The 20820-nt window shown below is 48.9% G+C and overlaps 1 protein-coding gene across 1 annotated transcript in view; it reads right to left on the bottom strand.

The window, feature by feature from the left end:
- PLXND1 (plexin D1) overlaps positions 1-20820 on the bottom strand; it is a gene marked incomplete at its 5' end in the record, with an annotated part of 120189 nt that overhangs the window by 52829 nt on the left and 46540 nt on the right. The window contains 3 exons of the mRNA XM_089663338.1: positions 4263-4461; positions 5551-5681; positions 13688-13795. Coding sequence (XP_089519464.1) covers positions 4263-4461; positions 5551-5681; positions 13688-13795 — 438 coding nt within the window. The remainder of the gene's footprint in view (positions 1-4262; positions 4462-5550; positions 5682-13687; positions 13796-20820) is intronic.

A 20820-nucleotide genomic window follows, 5' to 3' on the forward strand; every position in this document is an offset into this window, starting at 1 on the left:
GGGCAGGGACATATAAGGGAAGGGGCTGGGTGGTCCAAAGAGCAGATGGGGCGGGGCAATGACATATAAGGGAAGGGGCTGGGTGGTCCAAAGAGCAGACAGGAGGCAGGGCAGTGACATATGAGGGAAGGGGCTGGGTGGTCCAAAGAGCAGATGGGGCGGGCCAGTGACATATGAGGGAAGGGGCTGGGTGGTCCAAAGAGCAGACAGGAGGCGGGGCAGTGACATATAAAGGAAAGAACTCGGCAGGCATCACCAATGGGATCCAAAGAACAAACAGGAGGCGGGGCAGTGACATATAAGGGAAAGAACTCAGTGGGTGCAACCAATGGGATCCAAAGAGCAGACAGGAGGCGGGGCAGTGACATATAAGAGAAAGAACTTGGTGGGTTCCACCAATAGGATCCAAAGAGCAGACAGGAGGCAGGACAATAACATATAAGGGAAAAGATTGGGTGGTCCAAAGAACAGACAGGAGGCGGGGCAGTGACATACAGTATAAGGGAAAGAGCTGGGTGGGTGCTGACAGTAAGGTCCAAAGAGCAGAAAGTAGGCGGGGCAGTGACACAGACTCAGAAGAACCGCTAATTCCAATAAGTGTTGTCACCCTGAAGTGGGGAGGGCACAAGACTGTTTGTTTAAAATGCTCTACAAATCATTTGGCAACTCAAGCAGTTCCCACCATTGTTTTGTATTTGACTGACTAGCAGAAATTGCCCTTTAATTAGGCTGTTGCTCTCTGAAGGAAGAAAATCCCTTTAATTCCTCATTATTAAACCAATGTTTGGCCGTACAGACAGATGTCTTGCAGCTGAGCGTGACAACCGCACCATCAGGTGACACAGAGGATCAGATGACAATACAATGCAGTACTGATGGATCACATGTTTGTAGGGACTGCGGGGCGGGGGGGGGGGGGGGGGGGGGTAATGGATGGGGTCCAACAATGACAAACCAGTTGCATGCGGACGGCTGGGCTCAGTGTATGGAAACTTTGCCGTGAATGAGAGTCGCCTCCCCTCCGCTCCTCTCCCCATTCCCCCCCCCCTCACATGCTGGGATCAGCGGCTAATCAACTGCAGACTTCTATTCTTCTGCTAACAGAGCCCAGCTTATTACTGGGGTCACCGCTGTCACAACACGACCTCTGACCTTTCACCTCCGCCAACAGGACAGTAATAACTGCGCTCAGTCTGTGTACTTAAACCTGAACGCCTCTGTCTTGGCTAATCTGACCCTGTAAGGCGGGGAGATCCTGAACTATATTTATGTTTTTAGATTGTAAGCTCTGCGGCCTAACCCTCTTGCCTTGTATTGTGGCTGTACTGCCTCTCTTTATGTTGTCTGGACAGTGCTGATTGGCACATGCACTCTCCCAAGGAAAAAACAAATACACACCAAACTGAGCACGTGCAGAGTGACTCCACACAATATGTCTTATCAGGAGATAAGAGGGGGACACTGGAAGAAGGGGAGGATCAGAGAAGACAGGATCAAAAAGCCTTTCTACACAATGCGGAGGATTAACCCCTTAGGTTTCACAGTGAGTATAACAAGCATGCTTTACTGCATCTACAGACTATTGTACTGTTGGGGGTTTAGTAACTCTTTATGTGTTGGTGAAATACTTCATAAGGTTTTTAACCACTTCCAGTCCGGACGCTTTCCCCCCCTTCCAGTCCAGACGCTTTCCCCCCCTTCCAGTCCGGACACTTTCCCCCTTCCAGTCCGGTCACTTTCCCCCCCTTCCTGTCCGGACACTTTCCCCCCCTTCCTGTCCGGACACTTTCCCCCCTTCCAGTCCGGACACTTTCCCCCCCTTCCGGTCCGGACACTTTCCCCCCCTTCCGGTCCGGACGCTTTCCCTCCCTTCCGGTCCGGACGCTTTCCCCCCCTTCCAGTCCGGACACTTTCCCCCCCTTCCAGTCCGGACGCTTTCCCCCCCTTCCAGTCCGGACGCTTTCCCCCCCTTCCAGTCCGGACACTTTCCCCCCCTTCCAGTCCGGACACTTTCCCCCCTTCCAGTCCGGACACTTTCCCCCCCTTCCAGTCCGGACACTTTCCCCCCCTTCCAGTCCGGACACTTTCCCCCCTTCCAGTCCGGACACTTTCCCCCCCTTCCTGTCCGGACACTTTCCCCCCTTCCAGTCCGGACACTTTCCCCCCCCATCCAGTCCGGACACTTTCCCCCCCTTCCTGTCCGGACGCTTTCCCCCCCTTCCAGTCCGGACGCTTTCTCCCCCCCTTCCAGTCCGGACGCTTTCCCCCCCTTCCAGTCCGGACGCTTTCCCCCCCTTCCAGTCCGGACGCTTTCACCCCCTTCCTGTCCGGACGCTTTCCCCCCCTTCCATTCCGGACGCTTTCCCCCCCTTCCAGTCCGGACGCTTTCCCCCCCTTCCAGTCCGGACGCTTTCCCCCCCTTCCAGTCCGGACGCTTCCCCCCCTTCCAGTCCGGACGCTTTCCCCCCCTTCCAGTCCGGACGCTTTCACCCCCTTCCAGTCCGGACGGTTTCCCCCCCCCTTCCAGTCCGGACGCTTTCACCCCCTTCCAGTCCGGACGCTTTCCCCCCCTTCCAGTCCGGACGCTTTCACCCTCTTCCAGTCCGGACGGTTTCCCCCCCCCTTCCAGTCCGGATGCTTTCCCCCCCTTCCAGTCCGGACGCTTTCACCCCCTTCCAGTCCGGACACTTTCCCCCCCTTCCAGTCCGGACGCTTTCCCCCCTTTCCAGTCCGGACACTTTCCCCCCCTTCCTGTCCAGGCCAATGTTCAGCTTTCAGCGCTATCACACTTTGAATGACAATTGCGCGGTCATGCAACACTGTAACCATATGACTTTTTTACCATTTTTTTGAGACAGATAAAGCTTTATTTTGGTGGTATTTATTCACCGCTGGGGTTTTTATTTTTTTTGCTATGTAAATGAAAAGTCCCAAAATGTTGAAAAAAAGTGTTTTTCTTATAAAATTTTGCAAATAAATAATTCTTTTCATCCAAAATCTTGATCAAAATTTATTCCGTTATCTTTTTAGTAAAAAAAAATAAGCCAAATTAGTTTATAACCAAAAATTATAATTTTTAAACATTTAATTTACATTTTTATTTTATTTTTTTATATTATTATTTATGTTTTTTTTTTTTGTACATACTGTCACCCTAGCAGTACAGGGTCACCATGGTGACACTGTACTACTTGTGGGGGGTGATGAAGATTTTTTTTATTTTTTTACACTGATTGCTTTTACACCCATATAGGATGTAAAAGCAATCATTTCTCTTTCCCTCTGGCTGCATTCTTGCAGCTATTGAGAAATACTGTGTGAGCTGTGATTGGTCACAGCTTGTCACATGGTACAAGGCTGTTGTGAATAGCCCTGTACCATGTGATCTCTGTGATCATTCATAGATTTCACACGTAGTTAGCAATGATGTCACAAGTGACATCTTGCTTACTACCTTGAATGTGACCACTGATTGGCCAATCAGTAATCACATGATCGGGACCTCCTACAGAGGTCCCGTCCGACGATCAGTGTTTCATTGTGTACGGAGGACACAGCGGGCACCGGATCGCGGTGCTGTGCGCTCCCTGGGAGCGCGCACAAGCAGGGTGCGGGGAGGTCGTTTATAAACGTCCACCCAACCCTGCACTGCCACCGTCCGGCCGTGAGCCAACAACAGACCCTTCCTTCAACAGTAGATCCCTTCCAGCAACCAGTGACCCCCTCCCAGCAATATAAGACTCCCCCAGCAACAACAGCCCCCCCCTCCCACCGGCAACAACAGACCTCCCCAGCAACAATAGACCCCCCCACAACAATAGATCCCCCCAGCAGCCAGCAACAATTGACCTTCCAGCACAACCCACCACCCCTTATCATTACATGCATTCAGTGCAACAGACCTCCCGGCAGCCAGCATCAATACACCCTTCGGCAGTGAGCCAAGAACAGACCATTCCATCAACAGTAGATCTCTTCCAGCAACCAATGACCCTTCCCAGCAATATAAGACTCTCCCAGCAACAACAGCCCCCCCTCCCACCGGCAACAACAGACCTCCCCAGCAACAATAGATCCCCTCCCCACAAAAATATATCCCCCAGCTGCCAGCAACAATTGACCTTCCAGCACACCCCACCACCCCTCATCATTACATGCATTCAGTGCCGGAGGTGTTCCCCCGCGTTCCCACTGAATAAAAGCCCAGCCAGTCGGTAACGTTCAATGTTTCCACATGGAGAAGAGCGTTCTGAGCACCCTACCCGGAGGCAGCTGTACATGCAGATGGACATCCAGTTGGTCAGCATTTTCTCCACCACCGACTCGGTCCGGCGAAGCATCAGCTTGGGGTTCTTGGAGGCTGATGAGTCTATGAGGTCCACCAGGAGATCTTTCATGATGCTGGTGTAGTACTCCAACTTGCCATGAAGGGCGATGGTGAGCAGAGAGGCCAAGTTACACCTGAGTATAGGGGACACATTGTAAGGCGGTCATCAAAGTGATACAGCACAATAATACAGCACAAGGCACACGAGATTGGCAGCCCCAAATTAGTTTATAACCAAAAATTATAATTTTTTATAATTTTTTTTTACATTTTTATTTTATTTTTTTATATTATTATTTATGTTTTTTTTTTTTTTTTTACATACTGTCACCCTAGCAGTACAGTGTCACTGGTGACACTGTACTACTTGTTGGGGGGTGATGAAGATTTTTTTTTTTACACTGATTGCTTTTACACCCATACAGGCTATAAAAGCAATAATTTCTCCTTTTCTCTGGCAGCATTCTTGCAGCCATTGAGAAATACTGTGTGAGCTCTGATTGGTCACAGCTTGTCACATGGTATAAGGCTGTTGTGAATAGCCCTGTACCATGTGACCTCTGTGATCATTCACAGATTTCACAAGTAGTAAGCAAGGATGTCAGAAGTGACATCTTTGCTTACTACTCTTCATGTGATCACTGATTGGCCAATCAGTGGTCACATGATCGGGACCTCACACAGAGGTCCCGCACAGTGATCGGTGTTCCACTGTGTCCAGAGAACACAGCGGGCACCGGATCGCAGTGCTGCACGCTCCTAGGGAGCGCGCACAAGCAGGGGGCGGGAAGGACGTTTATAAACAGCCACCCGACCCTGCACTGCCACCGTTTATATACAACTGATGGACGGGAAGTGGTTAAATAGATCGCAAAATGCGATGTGACTGCCAGAAATTGTGAGGACACCCATGCGATGTAGTTCAGGTGCGGATTTTAAAAAGGGACCTTTTTGGTGTGGATGCGATGCGATTTGAGCCATACAAAATGTACGCTCAAATCTCACCACACACACATCTGCATGTAATTCGCACAGGAATGTGGTGCGATTCCTGTGCGAATTACATGCGGTGTCCCGCACCGCAGAGTGTGAACCCGGGCTGAATCCTTTATATATCTCCTGTATTCTGTTTTATTGTAATGTTGGAAATTTTTAATACATTTTATACCGTAAAAAAAAAAAAAATACTTTGCATTTCTTTATGAATCCGTCAATCTCCTCACCTGTCCCTCACGGCGAAGTCCTTCTGCAGCTCCACCGCGTGAATAAAGGTGACCAAGAAATGGCGATTGTTCAGGAGCGTTGACAGCGTGACGATCCCCTCCTCCATGTTTGATCGACAGCTTTCCGGGACCTGCGACAAAAATACCAACGCATCAAAAAAAAAAAGAAAAGACCGCAGAGATCTGATGTTAGAATGCTCCGCCTTCCAGCGGATTTTTAACCAAAATGATTTCCCGTTGTGATGCCGTTTTTGTTTTTTAAATCATTTATCTATTAGGCTGAATTGAGACGTGATGACAGATCCACATACTAAAACATCTGTCACTGCAGCGGCGCCCAGGAAATAATTGTTTCCTATGTGTCCCATTCACATTGCAATGCAGCCTAGGATTGCGCTGAAGCTTGCTGCGCTAAAATGCTACACTGCCTTGAATGAAGTGTACAAATTGTACACTTCAAATAAAGTTTGTACCAAAAAAAAAAGTGGGGCGTCATGTGATGCACTGAATTGCACACCACACAATAGAGTCCCCCTTTACATCAGGTGTCCCCATGCTTCCAAATTGTTGCTGCGCTAAAATCCTACACTGCCTTGAATGAAGTGTACAATTTGTACACTTCAAATAAAGTTTAGATAAAAAAGTGGGGAGTCATGTGATGCAGTAAATTGCACACCACACAATAGAGTCCCCGTTTGCATCAGGTGTCCCCATGCTTCCAAATTGTTTCTGCGCTAAAATGCTACACTGCCTTGAATGAAGTGTACAATTTGTACACTTCAAATAAAGTTTGTACCAAAAAAAAAGTGGGGCATCATGTGCTGCACTGAATTGCACACCACACAATAGAGTCCCCCTTTACATCAGGTGTCCCCATGCTTCCAGATCAGTACTCACTGGAATGAAAAACAATGTCTCCTTTCTCTCTTCATTCATGTAACATGTCACATGATAGGGGAAGAGAAAGAAGGACACATTCTGCCCTCTCAACATGGCACTGAGGACAGTTCTCTGTCTCAGTACCGGCTCTTTTCTTCCCCATGCAGGCTGGTGGGAGGAGAAAGCCGAATCCTCCCTTCAGGGGCAGCCATCAGCCGCTGCTCCTTCTGACAGGAGTGACACTGCAGTCACTCCTGTCAGTAAGGAGCGGGACGAGCGGCCAACTTGGCAGGCCCCTCAATACAGTGACCAGGGCAGGTCAATAACCCCCCCCCTTGTCCCGGCCCTGGTTGCAGTCATGTGCACTACAAATGAATCATGTTTTTATGCTTCTGTTGTGCCTCAAAAGTCCCCATTTTCCTGTCTCTTTTTGGTATAAATATACACTACAAATTCCATAGTCCACCTCAGAAGTGAGCAAGAGAGGGTGACTACATTCCTACATACAGCGGGACCACAGAGAACAAACGTAGCCACCCTCTAACCTCAGAAGTGTGCAAGAGAGGGTGACTACGTTCCTACATACAGCGGGACCACAGAGAACCAACGTAGCCACCCTCTAACCTCAGGCGTGTGCAAGAGAGGGTGACTACGTTCCTACATACAGCGGGACCACAGAGAACAAACGTAGCCACCCTCTAACCTCAGACGTGTGCAAGAGAGGGTGACTACGTTCCTACATACAGCGGGACCACAGAGAACAAACGTAGCCACCCTCTAACCTCAGAAGTGTGCAAGAGAGGGTGACTACTTTCCTACATACAGCGGGACCACAGAGAACAAACGTAGCCACCCTCTAACCTCAGACGTGTGAAAGAGAGGGTGACTACGTTCCTACATACAGCGGGACCACAGAGAACAAACGTAGCCACCCTCTAACCTCAGAAGTGTGCAAGAGAGGGTGACTACGTTCCTACATACAGCGGGACCACAGAGAACAAACGTAGCCACCCTCTAACATCAGACGTGTGAAAGAGAGGGTGACTACGTTCCTACATACAGCGGGACCACAGAGAACAAACGTAGCCACCCTCTAACATCAGACGTGTGAAAGAGAGGGTGACTACGTTCCTACATACAGCGGGACCACAGAGAATAAACGTAGCCACCCTCTAACCTCAGACGTGTGCAAGAGAGGGTGACTACGTTCCTACATACAGCGGGACCACAGAGAATAAACGTAGCCACCCTCTAACCTCAGACGTGTGCAAGAGAGGGTGACTACGTTCCTACATACAGCGGGACCACAGAGAATAAACGTAGCCACCCTCTAACTTCAGACGTGTGCAAGAGAGGGTGACTACGTTCCTACATACAGCGGGACCACAGAGAACAAACGTAGCCACCCTCTAACCTCAGAAGTGTGCAAGAGAGGGTGACTACGTTCCTACATACAGCGGGACCACAGAGAACAAACGTAGCCACCCTCTAACCTCAGACGTGTGCAAGAGAGGGTGACTACGTTCCTACATACAGCGGGACCACAGAGAACAAACGTAGCCACCCTCTAACCTCAGACGTGTGAAAGAGAGGGTGACTACGTTCCTACATACAGCGGGACCACAGAGAACAAACGTAGCCACCCTCTAACCTCAGAAGTGAGCAAGAGAGGGTGACTACGTTCCTACATACAGCGGGACCACAGAGAACAAACGTAGCCACCCTCTAACCTCAGACGTGTGAAAGAGAGGGTGACTACGTTCCTACATACAGCGGGACCACAGAGAACAAACGTAGCCACCCTCTAACAGGAAGTCAGATCACAGCAGCAAAAAAATAAAATGGAATTTGGAGATTTGGAGGAGGCTGGGAACAGCAGAAGAGACTTTTCTGAGTCAACATCACAAACTGGAATCAAATTTTTCTTTTTAAACCAAAATTTAGTGTCACTTTAAGGGTTCCAGCCAATAAAAATGGCCAAGTGATTTTCCTGTTCTCAGAAGTCCCTTTCTCTGTTGATGGGTTTGCTGAGAACCTGGAGACATGCAGGAAGGAGAGATTGTCATCACTAATCAGCATCGTCTAAACACCGGGAGCTCTTCGTTAACTTTTAATTCCGAGCCGGGCTTAAGGCGGCTCATATTTCAGCTGTTGGTGGACACCAAATCTCCACAGCTCCTGGACATCCAAATTACATTAGGGGCTCCTTCACACCACAACCCGCAGAAAAGTGCATGCGCGGTTATTGCGTTTTGTTAGTAGTGTTTTGTTCTCTCCAGACACATTGTCGAGTGCTACAAAAAAAAATTGTCATGTCTACATTTTTTCCCAATGCAATCCTTTGGTGTGAACTGGGTACACTGGTATCCATATTGTGTCCTTGCATTGAGACTGCTTTGACCTGAGTTGACTCCCATCCCCCTTGCAGCTCAGTGCACTAAGGGTGGAGGAACCCATAGGGGAGTTTCATAATTTAGGTAAGCCTTCAGTTTTCGAGGGCTGAGGATGTACAGATAATCAGAATGCCCAGACATGGTAAGGCTAGCTTCACCCAAAACTGATATTTGGTTTTGTGTTTTTGCTGGGAAGTGGAATCACACGCTGGCATATTATATACATATATGAGTCTCCACTGGTGAGATATCCTCAACACGACTCCCAACCTGCATCTAGGAGGAGGTGACAACCTTGGGAAGGACTTTTGGAAGTGGAATCACACGCTGGCGTATTATATACATATATGAGTCTCCACTGGTGAGATATCCTCAACACGACTCCCAACCTGCATCTAGGAGGAGGTGACAACCTTGGGAAGGACTTTTGGAAGTGGAATCACACGCTGGCGTATTATATACATATATGAGTCTCCACTGGTGAGATATCCTCAACACGACTCCCAACCCGCATCTAGGAGGAGGTGACAACCTTGTGAAGGACTTTTGGAAGTGGAATCAAACGCTGGCGTATTATATACATATATGAGTCTCCACTGGTGAGATATCAACACGACTCCCAACCCGCATCTAGGAGGAGGTGACAACCTTGTGAAGAACTTTTGGAAGTGGAATCAAACGCTGGCGTATTATATACATATATGAGTCTCCACTGGTGAGATATCAACACGACTCCCAACCCGCATCTAGGAGGAGGTGACAACCTTGTGAAGGACTTTTGGAAGTGGAATCAAACGCTGGCGTATTATATACATATATGAGTCTCCACTGGTGAGATATCAACACGACTCCCAACCCGCATCTAGGAGGAGGTGACAACCTTGTGAAGGACTTTTGGAAGTGGAATCAAACGCTGGCGTATTATATACATATATGAGTCTCCACTGATGAGATATCCTCAACACGACTCCCAACCTGCATCTAGGAGGTGACAACCTTGTGAAGGACTTTTGGAAGTGAAATAACACGCTGGTGTATTATATACATATATGAGTCTCCACTGGTGAGATATCAACACGACTCCCAACCTGCACCTAGGAGGAGGTGACAACCTTGTGAAGGACTTTTGGAAGTGGAATCAAACGCTGGGGTATTATATACATATATGAGTCTCCACTGATGAGATATCCTCAACACGACTCCCAACCCACATCTAGGAAGTGACAACCTTGGGAAGCACTTTTGGAAGTGGAATCACACGCTGGCGTATTATATACATATATGAGTCTCCACTGGTGAGATATCCTCAACACGACTCCCAACCCACATCTAGGAAGTGACAACCTTGGGAAGCACTTTTGGAAGTGGAATCACACGCTGGCGTATTATATACATATATGAGTCTCCACTGGTGAGATATCCTCAACACGACTCCCAATCTGCATCTAGGAGGTGACAACCTTGGGAAGGACTTTTGGAAGTGGAATCACACACTGGCATATTATATACATATATGAGTCTCCACTGATGAGATATCCTCAACACGACTCCCAACCTGCATCTAGGAGGTGGTGACAACCTTGCAAAGGACTTTTGGAAGTGGAATCAAATGCTGGCGTATTATATACATATATGAGTCTCCACTGATGAGATATCCTCAACACGACTCCCAACCCGCATCTAGGAGGAGGTGACAACCTTGGGAAGGACTTTTGGAAGTGGAATCACACACTGGAGTATTATACACATATATGAGTCTCCACTGGTGAGATATCCTCAACACGACTCCCAACCCGCATCTAGGAGGTGACAACCTTGGGAAGGACTTTTGGAAGTGGAATCACACGCTGGTGTATTATATACATATATGAGTCTCCACTGGTGAGATATCCTCAACATGACTCCCAACCCGCATCTAGGAGGTGACAACCTTGGGAAGGACTTTTGGAAGTGGAATCACACGCTGGTGTATTATATACATATGAGTTTCCACTGGTGAGATATCCTCAACACGACTCCCAACCTGCATCTATGAGGAGGTGACAACCTTGAAAAAGACTTTTGGAAGTGAAATCACACGCTGGCATATTATAGGTGAGCCAATTCACCTACCAGCCTGTCTTTGGAGTATGGGATGAAACCGGAGTACCTGGAGGAAACCCACAAAGGCACAGGGAGAACATGCAAACTCCAGGCAACTAATGTCGTTCTTGGGATTTGAACCAACGACGATAGTGCTGCCAGGTGGAGGTGCTAACCATTTAGCCACTGTGCTGGTCATTAGCTCCTTTGTAGCTATTTACAGACCTCAATAGATCAAGATGTAAGTGAATAAAGTGGCTTCTCCCATGTGGGCCGGCTACTTTCAGCCCTACAAACTAGCGTCAAGGCAGACAGCTACCTCTGTGATGTCTCATTAAGTTACCCCCTGTGCTCTGAGCAGAGGTGTCGCTAGGGTTGGTGTCACCTGACGCAGTAACACGTGGTGTCACCCCTCCAGAGAGGAAGGAGCGGTGCCGGTGTAAAATGAGTATCCCTTGAAGATATGTATCCCCTGAAGCAACTGCGCATGTGCCGATTTCAGGCCGAAGAAGCCGATCTCCGACTTTAGCACAGAGCCGGCGATTGGCTTCTTCGGCCTGAAACCGGCACATGCGCAGTTGCTTCAGGGGATACATATCTTCAGGGGATACTCAATTTACTGCTACAACGGGGCAGGGGCAGCTGTCACTGTGCCAGCATCCTGCTCCTGCACCCCCTGTGATGGTGTCACCCAGTGCGGCCCGCACCCCCCGCATCCCCCTAGGGACACCACTGGCTCTGGGGATCCTTCATCTTGTGTTTAATGTCAATTTAGATAATAAATCATTGTTTGTATTAAACAGTAATAGATATGAAACAAGAAAAGGTGTAAACATAAAAAGTCTTTCAGTTCTAAGGACTTGACTGTAACTTGTCCTCAACCTATCCTGAGCAGAACAAACTCATATCTGGAAACGGAAAGAGAAAGTAGCAGATAATGAAATCATCTGAAGGTTGAAAACCCCTCTTTTTCTGGAAGGATTTGAAAATAAAGTTTGGGAAGAGACAAATCACCATTCTCCTGGGGATGGGGGGTGTTCAGCGGGGGCAGGATTTCATGCTCCATGTTCTGGAAAAAGATTTATAGGAAGCCTGAGATCAATAACAAGGACAGATACCCAACAGCTACTTTTGCAATGCTAGTTCCGTGGCTGTGTCTGACTTCAGTACATTGCATCTCTGACCTGGAGCAAGTATGAGCATCGAAATCCAGGAATAATTAACCAAAAGCTCAGGTCAATCCCTGAGAAAATTGAAGACAGAGGATGAGAATGAGGGCCGGGCAATCAGCATTTTTAGACTGAAAATTCAGCAACTTTTCTTGAAGAAATAATTATGATTTGTAATTCAGAACGTACATGAAGACTCAATCTCTGCCCCCATCTGCCAGTCATCAGGCATGGGGGGGGGGGGAGGGCAAGAGTCACATGCCCCCTATACCTGGAAGAACAGGGAATTTCTCATCTTGGCTGAGTATGTGCAGCTGGAAGCTAGGGAGGGGGGGAGGAATGGAACTTCACTCCTCCACCCGGGAACTTCATTCCTCCCCCTGTGGTTAATTTTAATATTAACCCCTTCTTACCTGATTTGCTGGGTTGAGCCGAATTTGCATACTCATCTGGCCCTGTGCTGCTGAGATACGCCACATGCTGGCCATCTAGCTTGTGACACCATTAGGAGGCCTGCTGTCTCTTACAGGTCCTAGGCTTCTTGATGACATCACACTGCGCATGCGCGGTGGATTCTACACAGCACCACGGGATGCGTCACATAGTGGTCGTGTTTCAAATGCAGCTTTGTGCATTGATATACCTCCTACCCAGTCTGTCCACACAGTATGGTCACCTGCTAATTCGGCACCATCCACAGACAGCTTAACTCTTCAATAACTCTTACCCCTCGTGTGCTGTTTGATGTTACTGTACTGTTTCATGTATTGTCCCCCCCTCTATTGTACAGCGCTGAGCAAACCCTTTGGCGCTATATAAACTCGATAAATAAATAAATAAGATACAGATGTAAAATCCAACACAATTTTTCTTCAGCTAATTTCACCGCAGAGGATGGTTTTCCAGTCTTTTGAAGTGTTTGAAGACAATAACTTTCCTAAGCTTTTTCTCTATGAAGTTTGAACACTGACTCAGGGAACATAGAAGAAACAGGGTGGGTCTACCTGAGACTGAACTAACTAGCACTAAACAATAAAGGAGAACTAAGGGAGATACCAAATCACATAGGTAAACATGGCCAAAAACTTCCATTAAATGTCGGTATACTACCAGGGGCGGACTGACCATTTGGAAACTCGGGCACTGCCTGAGGGCCTGGGGTCAGTAGGGGGCCCCATGAGATGTCCCTGGTACCTTTTTCATAGGCTTTTTTGAGCAAGGACACAGGGGCCCCATGATCCCCTATTGCCCAGGGGCCCCATGAGTTGTCAGTCTGCCCTTGTATACTACATAACCTTATGCAGTTCAATATAAATACATGTAAGTGGGGCAGAACAATGGGTATACCAGGGGGTTTCAGACAAAGGGGGGGGGGGAGTCATTCCTGCCTAGGCGAGAAAGCAATCAAAAGAGAAACAAGGGCTGTACTCCTCAGGAACAGGCACCTCCAAAAAATACATTATTTTTTGTTGCAGATTGCAGAAAAGGAAAGGGAGGAGCAAGATAATATACATTTTTAAAAATGTGGGTGGAGATCCCCTTTAAGTGAACCTGTTGCTTGTGCATTACATGCAGACAAAGAATGATTGGTAATGAGGTTATATCTGGACTCACCCTCCAGTCGGGGGACAGCAGTGGGTGGGTCTCAGGCACTGGGATCCTCAGATGGGAGTTGAAGTTCTGCGTGGGCAGGATGTAGCGGTCCTCATACAGGGAAGAGCACTAGGGAAGACAATCACATAGAATCTCTATTGAAAACCCTCACATCTCCTGGGATTCAATGCATGAGTCATGTAGGTCCAGAGTTTTCATTGATGACATAAAAGCATTGGGTACCATGTTCCAAAGGGTCACACAAGCAACTGTGAATATAAGATGTATGTAAACCTAACAATGATCTTCTCTTTTATTAGTTCCCTTTGATCTGTTGGTTGTGTTATATATTTCCAACAAGTGCAAAAAGGAAAGTGTTGATCCTGCCTGAAATCGTGACCTCCACCCCTCCTGCGCTCTCTGCCTGCACTACACTGAAATCTCACGCTGTGTTATCAGCCCTGCCTGGTTCTCTTCTGACTGCTAGATGTGTGGGAGCGCTGGACTGATGGGAATGAGAATTTGTTTTATTGATTATATTTGGAAAGTTACTGTAGATTTTTAAACATTTGTTGACTATGGTAACAAAAGTGGGCACCAATGCCCAAATGGTGCACAAAGGCCTCCATGGTTCGTTGAGGTGTTGGTGGGGTGTCCATGGTTACATGAGGTGTTGGATGGGTGGCCTGAGGAGGTGGTTGGTTTAACATGGTGACCAGATGTGGTGGTTGGGTGGCCTGGGTTGGTGGTTGAGCTTCCACAATGGCCTGAAGTGGTGGCTGGGCTTCCAAGGTGACCTGAGGTGGTGGTTGGGTGGCCTGAGGAGGTGGCTGGGTTTCCATGGTGACCTGATGTTGTGCTTGGGTGGCCTGGGGTGGTGGTTGGGCTTCTACAATGGCCTGAGGTGGTGGTTGGGCTTTAATGGTGACCTGAGGTGGTGGCTGGGGGGCCTGAGGTGGTGGTTGGGCTTCAATGGTGACCTGAGGTGGTGGTTGGCGGGCCTGAGGTAGTGGTTGGGCTTCCATGGTGACCTAAGGTGGTAGTTGGGTGGCCTGAAGTGGTATTTGGGTTTCCATGGTGACCTGGGGTGGTGGTTGGGTGGCTTGAGGTGGTGGTTGGACTTCCATGGTGACCTGAGGTTGTGGCTTGGTGGCCTGAGGTGGTGGTTGGGCTTCAATGGTGACCTAAGGAGGTGGTTGGGGGGCCTGAGGTAGTGGTTGGGCTTCAATGGTGACCTGAGGTGGTGGTTGGAGGGCCTGAGGTAGTGGTTGGGCTTCCATGGTGACCTAAGGTCGTAGTTGGGTGGCCTGAAGTGGTATTTGGGTTTCCATGGTAACCTGGGGTGGCGGTTGGGTGGCCTGAGGTGGTGGTTGGACTTCCATGGTGACCTGAGGTTGTGGCTTGGTGGCCTGAGGTGGTGGTTGGCCTTCAATGGTGACCTGATGTGGTGATTGGGTGGCCTTGGGTGGTGGTTGGGCTTCCACAATGGCCTTGCGGTGGGGCGTACCTAGTACAAACGTAAGACCATGAGATACTCGTTTCGGGGAATGCCTTTTCCTTCTTCACGGCTTGAGCCAACAATCTGTAATTGAATCTGCACAGAGTTCACTATGAAGCCCGGATAAAGGTTACAAAAGGGCCTGAATCCTCAATGTATCCAATCAGCAAAGAGAGCAGCCAGCTAAATCCCAGATTCAATCACAAACTATTGAATCAACCCCGTAAGAAGGAGGTCTTTCCCCTGAAACGCGTTGGTGGTATTTGATGCAAAAAATATTTAAAATGAATCACCAAGCCAGATGAACGCTATACTGATTGCTCCTGAACAGGGGCGGACTGACCATTTGGAAGCACGGGCACTGCCCGAGGGCCCGGGGTCAGTAGGGGGCCCCATGAGATGCCCCTGGTACCTTTTTCATAGGCTTTTTTGAGCAAGGACAAAGGGGCCCCATGATCCCCTATTGCCTGGGGGCCCCACGAGTTGTCAGTCCGCCCCTGCTCCTAACCCCACACACAGTTGTTTTCTGTGGACTACAAAACACCTCCCCCTGTGTTATGGAGCTAAGGATAGGGGGTGGTATTCCATCTAGAGTTGGGCTTTATTCTGGATTGGGTGGGGTGGGGGGTATTAAAGGTCATACTTCTGCTGAATGGGAAGTTTTCAGAGCAGCACTTGGCTGTTTCACAATGTGTCACCCTCAGATCTACAAACACATGTCTTCCTTCTGTTTTTCTAACAATAAGCTGGCATGTGAAGAGCATTACAGTCTGTGGTCATCCCAGCAACAAAAACACATTTTGCCAAATACTGAACAAACATCTTCGATTCTCACTTCCTTTTCCAGATGATTCTTTACCATTTCCTTTCCATTCCTTTAATCTCAATCTTTAATCAGCTCGATTTCCTTGTGAAAACCATTTGTCACGGCTAAATAGCAGAACTTGCATCCATTAATCTAAAGTGGCGTTTAAAATTTCCTAAAGGAACGCATCCCTATATGCACAACGGATGCACCAGGTGCCACCTTTGTTGTGGGAGAACAACAGGCAACCAGCTGAAAAATTCCAACCCGGCATTGCACTCTGTCTTTCAGCATGTAAATGGTTTTATTGCGCTTGAAAGTACACGGCCTCACAGGGACCTCACTCCGTGAACGATCACTACTTAGGGATCCCTATGAATAATGTAAACCAAAAGAGTGCAGCGCTAATTAAAAATTAATTATTAAATAATAATGTCCAAATTAAAGTCCATATAAATCCTCAAAAATAATAACGAAATAAAGAAAAAATCTTGATCTCATACACCGTCTCCAAACAACCGAAAAAAATGGCCCCTTACCAGACACTTTGACCGTATAACAGCGGTATGCGCAGTGCCCCTGACTACGTCTTACTGATGACGAAACGCGTTGGGGGGGGGGGGCTTCAGTGCATGACGTCACTGCTTTCTGGAGGGATTGCGGCCATTTTCTTGGTTTTAAATTTTTGTTCATTCAATGCTGGTTATCTTAACCACTTCCCGTCCGTTCAGACGGTGGCAGTGCAGGGGCGGGTTGCTGTTCATAAACAGTGCCCGCCATTTTGGATTGTGCGCGTTACCTGGGAGCGTGCGGCACCGCGATTCGGTGCCCGCTGTGTCCTCAGGACAAAGTGGAACAACGATCGCTGTATGGGACCTCTGTCTGAGGTCCCGAAAATGTGATCACTGATTGACCAATCAGTGATCACATGAATAGGTGGAAGCAAGATGTCACTTCTGTGTGAATGATCACAGAGATCACATGGTACAGGGCTATTCACAACAGTCTTGTACCATGTGACAAGCTGTGACCAATCACAGCTCACACAGTATTTCTCAATGGCTGCAAGAATGCAACCAGAGAGACGGAGAAATGATTGCTTTTACAGCCTTTATGGGTGTAAAAGCAAGCAGTGTAAAAAAAAAAATAAAAAAAATCTTCATCACCCCCCACAAGTAGTACAGTGTTGCCATGGTGACCCTGTACTGCTAGGGTGACAGTATGTTAAAAAAACATAAATAATAATCTAAAAAAATAAAATAAAAATGTAAACAAATTGTTTTTCAAAAATTATAATTTTTGGTTATAAACTAATTTGGGGTTATTTTTTTTTTTACTAAAAAGGTAACTGAATAAATTTTGGCCAAGATTAATGAAGAAAGATTATTTTCAAAATTTTATAAAAAAAACACTTTTTTTCAAAATTTTTGGACTTTTTTCGTTTATATAGCAAAAAAAAAATAAAAATCCCAGCTGTGAATAAATACTACCAAAATAAAGTTTTATCTGTTTAAAAAAAAATGCTAAAAAATTCATATGGGTACAGTGTTGCATGACCGCGCAATTGTCATTCACAGTGTGATAGCGCTGAAAGCTGAAAATTGGCCTGGACTGGAAGGGGGTGAAAGTGTCCGGACTGGAAGGGGGTGAAAGTGTCCGGACTGGAAGGGGGTGAAAGTGTCCGGACTGGAAGGGGGGGGAAGTGTCCGGACTGGAAGGGGGGGAAAGTGTCCGGACTGGAATGGGGGGAAAGTGTCCGGACTGGAAGGGGGTGAAAGTGTCCGGACTGGAAGGGGGTGAAAGTGTCCGGACTGGAAGGGGGTGAAAGTGTCCGGACTGGAAGGGGGGGGAAGTGTCCGGACTGGAAGGGGGGGAAAGTGTCCGGACTGGAATGGGGGGAAAGTGTCCGGACTGGAAGGGGGGGAAAGTGTCCGGACTGGAAGGGGGGGGAAGTGTCCGGACTGGAAGGGGGGGAAAGTGTCCGGACTGGAAGGGGGGGAAAGTGTCCGGACTGGAAGGGGGGGGAAAGTGTCCGGACTGGAAGGGGGGGGGGGAAAGTGTCCGGACTGGAAGGGGGGGGGGTGAAAGCGTCCGGACTGGAAGGGGGTGAAAGCGTCCGGACTGGAAGGGGGGGAAAGTGTCCGGACTGGAAGGGGGGGGAAGTGTCCGGACTGGAAGGGGGTGAAAGTGTCCGGACTGGAAGGGGGGGAAAGTGTCCGGACTGGAAGGGGGGGAAAGTGTCCGGACTGGAAGGGGGGGGAAAGTGTTCAGACTGGAAAGGGGGGAAAGTGTCCGGACTGGAAGGGGGGTGAAAGTGTCCGGACTGGAAGGGGGGGGAAAGTGTCCGGACTGGAAGGGGGGGAAAGCGTCCGGACTGGAAGGGGGTGAAAGTGTCCGGACTGGAAGGGGGGGAAAGTGTCCGGACTGGAAGGGGGGGGGAAGTGTCTGGACTGGAAGGGGGTGAAAGTGTCCGGACTGGAAGGGGGGGAAAGTGTCCGGACTGGAAGGGGGGGAAAGTGTCCGGACTGGAAGGGGGTGAAAGTGTCCGGACTGGAAGGGGGGGGAAAGTGTCCGGACTGGAAGGGGGGGAAAGCGTCCGGACTGGAAGGGGGTGAAAGCGTCCGGACTGGAAGGGGGGGAAAGCGTCCGGACTGGAAGGGGGGGGAAGTGTCTGGACTGGAAGGGGGTGAAAGTGTCCGGACTGGAAGGGGGGGGAAAGTGTCCGGACTGGAAGGGGGGGGAAAGTGTCCGGACTGGAAAGGGGGGAAAGTGTCCGGACTGGAAGGGGGGTGAAAGTGTCCGGACTGGAAGGGGGGGGAAAGTGTCCGGACTGGAAGGGGGGGGAAAGTGTCCGGACTGGAAAGGGGGGAAAGTGTCCGGACTGGAAGGGGGGTGAAAGTGTCCGGACTGGAAGGGGGGGGAAAGTGTCCGGACTGGAAGGGGGGGAAAGCGTCCGGACTGGAAGGGGGTGAAAGTGTCCGGACTGGAAGGGGGGGAAAGTGTCCGGACTGGAAGGGGGGGGGAAGTGTCTGGACTGGAAGGGGGTGAAAGTGTCCGGACTGGAAGGGGGGGAAAGTGTCCGGACTGGAAGGGGGGGAAAGTGTCCGGACTGGAAGGGGGTGAAAGTGTCCGGACTGGAAGGGGGGGGGGGGGAAGTGTCCGGACTGGAAGGGGGTGAAAGTGTCCGGACTGGAAGGGGGGGGGGGGGAAGTGTCCGGACTGGAAGGGGGTGAAAGTGTCTGGACTGGAAGGGGTTAAGATTTGATGTATGTGGACCTTTTCAATAAATTGGCCAATGTTTATATTGATTACTGCACTGTGAGTTATCTTTGTTCTTTATCCCTTCTCTGAATGCCGGATGGGAGATTCTTTGCAGTTTGCAAAGTTTTAAAGTGGGCAGCACAGCGGCTAAATGGTTAGCAGTTCCGCCTGGCAGTACTCGGGTCGTTGGTTCGAATCCCAACCACGGCACCACCTGCCTGGAGTTTGCATGTTCTCCCTGTGCCTGCGTGGGTTTCCTCCCACACTCCAAAGACAGGCTGGTAGGTTAATTGGCTCCTGTCTAAATTGTCCCTAGTATGTGTATGTATGAATGTGAGTTAGGGACCTTAGATTGTACGCCCCTTGAGGGTTAGGGACCTTAGATTGTACGCCCCCTGAGGGTTAGGGACCTTAGATTGTACGCCCCTTGAGGGTTAGGGACCTTAGATTGTACGCCCCTTGAGGGTCGGGGACCTTAGATTGTACGTCCCTTGAGGGTTAGGGACCTTAGATTGTACGCCCCTTGAGGGTTAGGGACCTTAGATTGTACGCCCCTTGAGGGTTAGGGACCTTAGATTGTACACCCCTTGAGGGTTAGGGACCTTAGATCGTACGCCCCTTGAGGGTTAGAGACCTTAGATTGTACGCCCCTTGAGGGTTAAGGTCCTTAGATTGTACGCCCCTTGAGGGTTAAGGTCCTTAGATTGTACGCCCCTTGAGGGTTAGGGACCTTAGATTGTACGCCCCTTGAGGGTTAGGGACTGATGTGAACGTACAATATATATGTACACAAGGCGCTATATAAGTACCTGAAATAAATAATAAAGAGGATAATTCATCTCGTATCTGCAAGAGGATTTCTATTGTGGATTACCTGCCATCCTGATTCCCTATCACATTGCGCTTACTGATCAGCGTTGGGGATCTTTCAGAGCGGAGTCATTATCCTGTAATTGGGAGAGGATATCCGCTGGAAATGGTTCGTCATACTGATTCCTCAATATACTGCGCATACCAGCCGCTGTTATACGTTCAAAGTGTCTGGTGAGGGGCCATTTTTTCTGGGTGTATGGTGACGGTATATGAGATCAAGATTTATTCTTTATTTCGTTACACAAGAGGTCGGTATGCGCAGTGCCTCTGACGACATCTTCCTAATGACAAAACGCGTAGGGGGGGGCTTGGGCGTGTGACGTCACCACGTTCTGGAGGGACGGCAGCCATTTTCTTGGTTTGAAACTTTAGTTCATTCAATGCTGGTTATCTTAAGATTTGATGTACGTGGATCTTTTTAATCAGTTGGCCAAAGTTTATATTGATTACTGCACTGTGAGTTCTCGTTGTTCTTTATCCCTTCTCTGATTGCCGGATGGGAGATTCTTTGAGGTTTGCAAAGTTTTAAAGGTCAAAGTGTCCGGTAAGGGGTCATTTTTTCCGGGTGTATGGTGACGGTATATGAGATCAAGATGTATTCTTTATTTCGTTATAACAGCGGTCGGTATGTGCAGTGCCCCTGACGACATCTTCCTGATGACGAAACGCGCTGGTGGGCTTCGGCGTGTGACGTCACCGTGTTCTGGAGGGACGGCG

This window comes from Staurois parvus, unplaced genomic scaffold (genome assembly GCF_062004578.1).
Source record: "Staurois parvus isolate SC_StPar_1 unplaced genomic scaffold, SC_StPar_1.0 ptg001670l, whole genome shotgun sequence".
Classification (NCBI taxonomy): Eukaryota; Metazoa; Chordata; class Amphibia; order Anura; family Ranidae; genus Staurois; species Staurois parvus.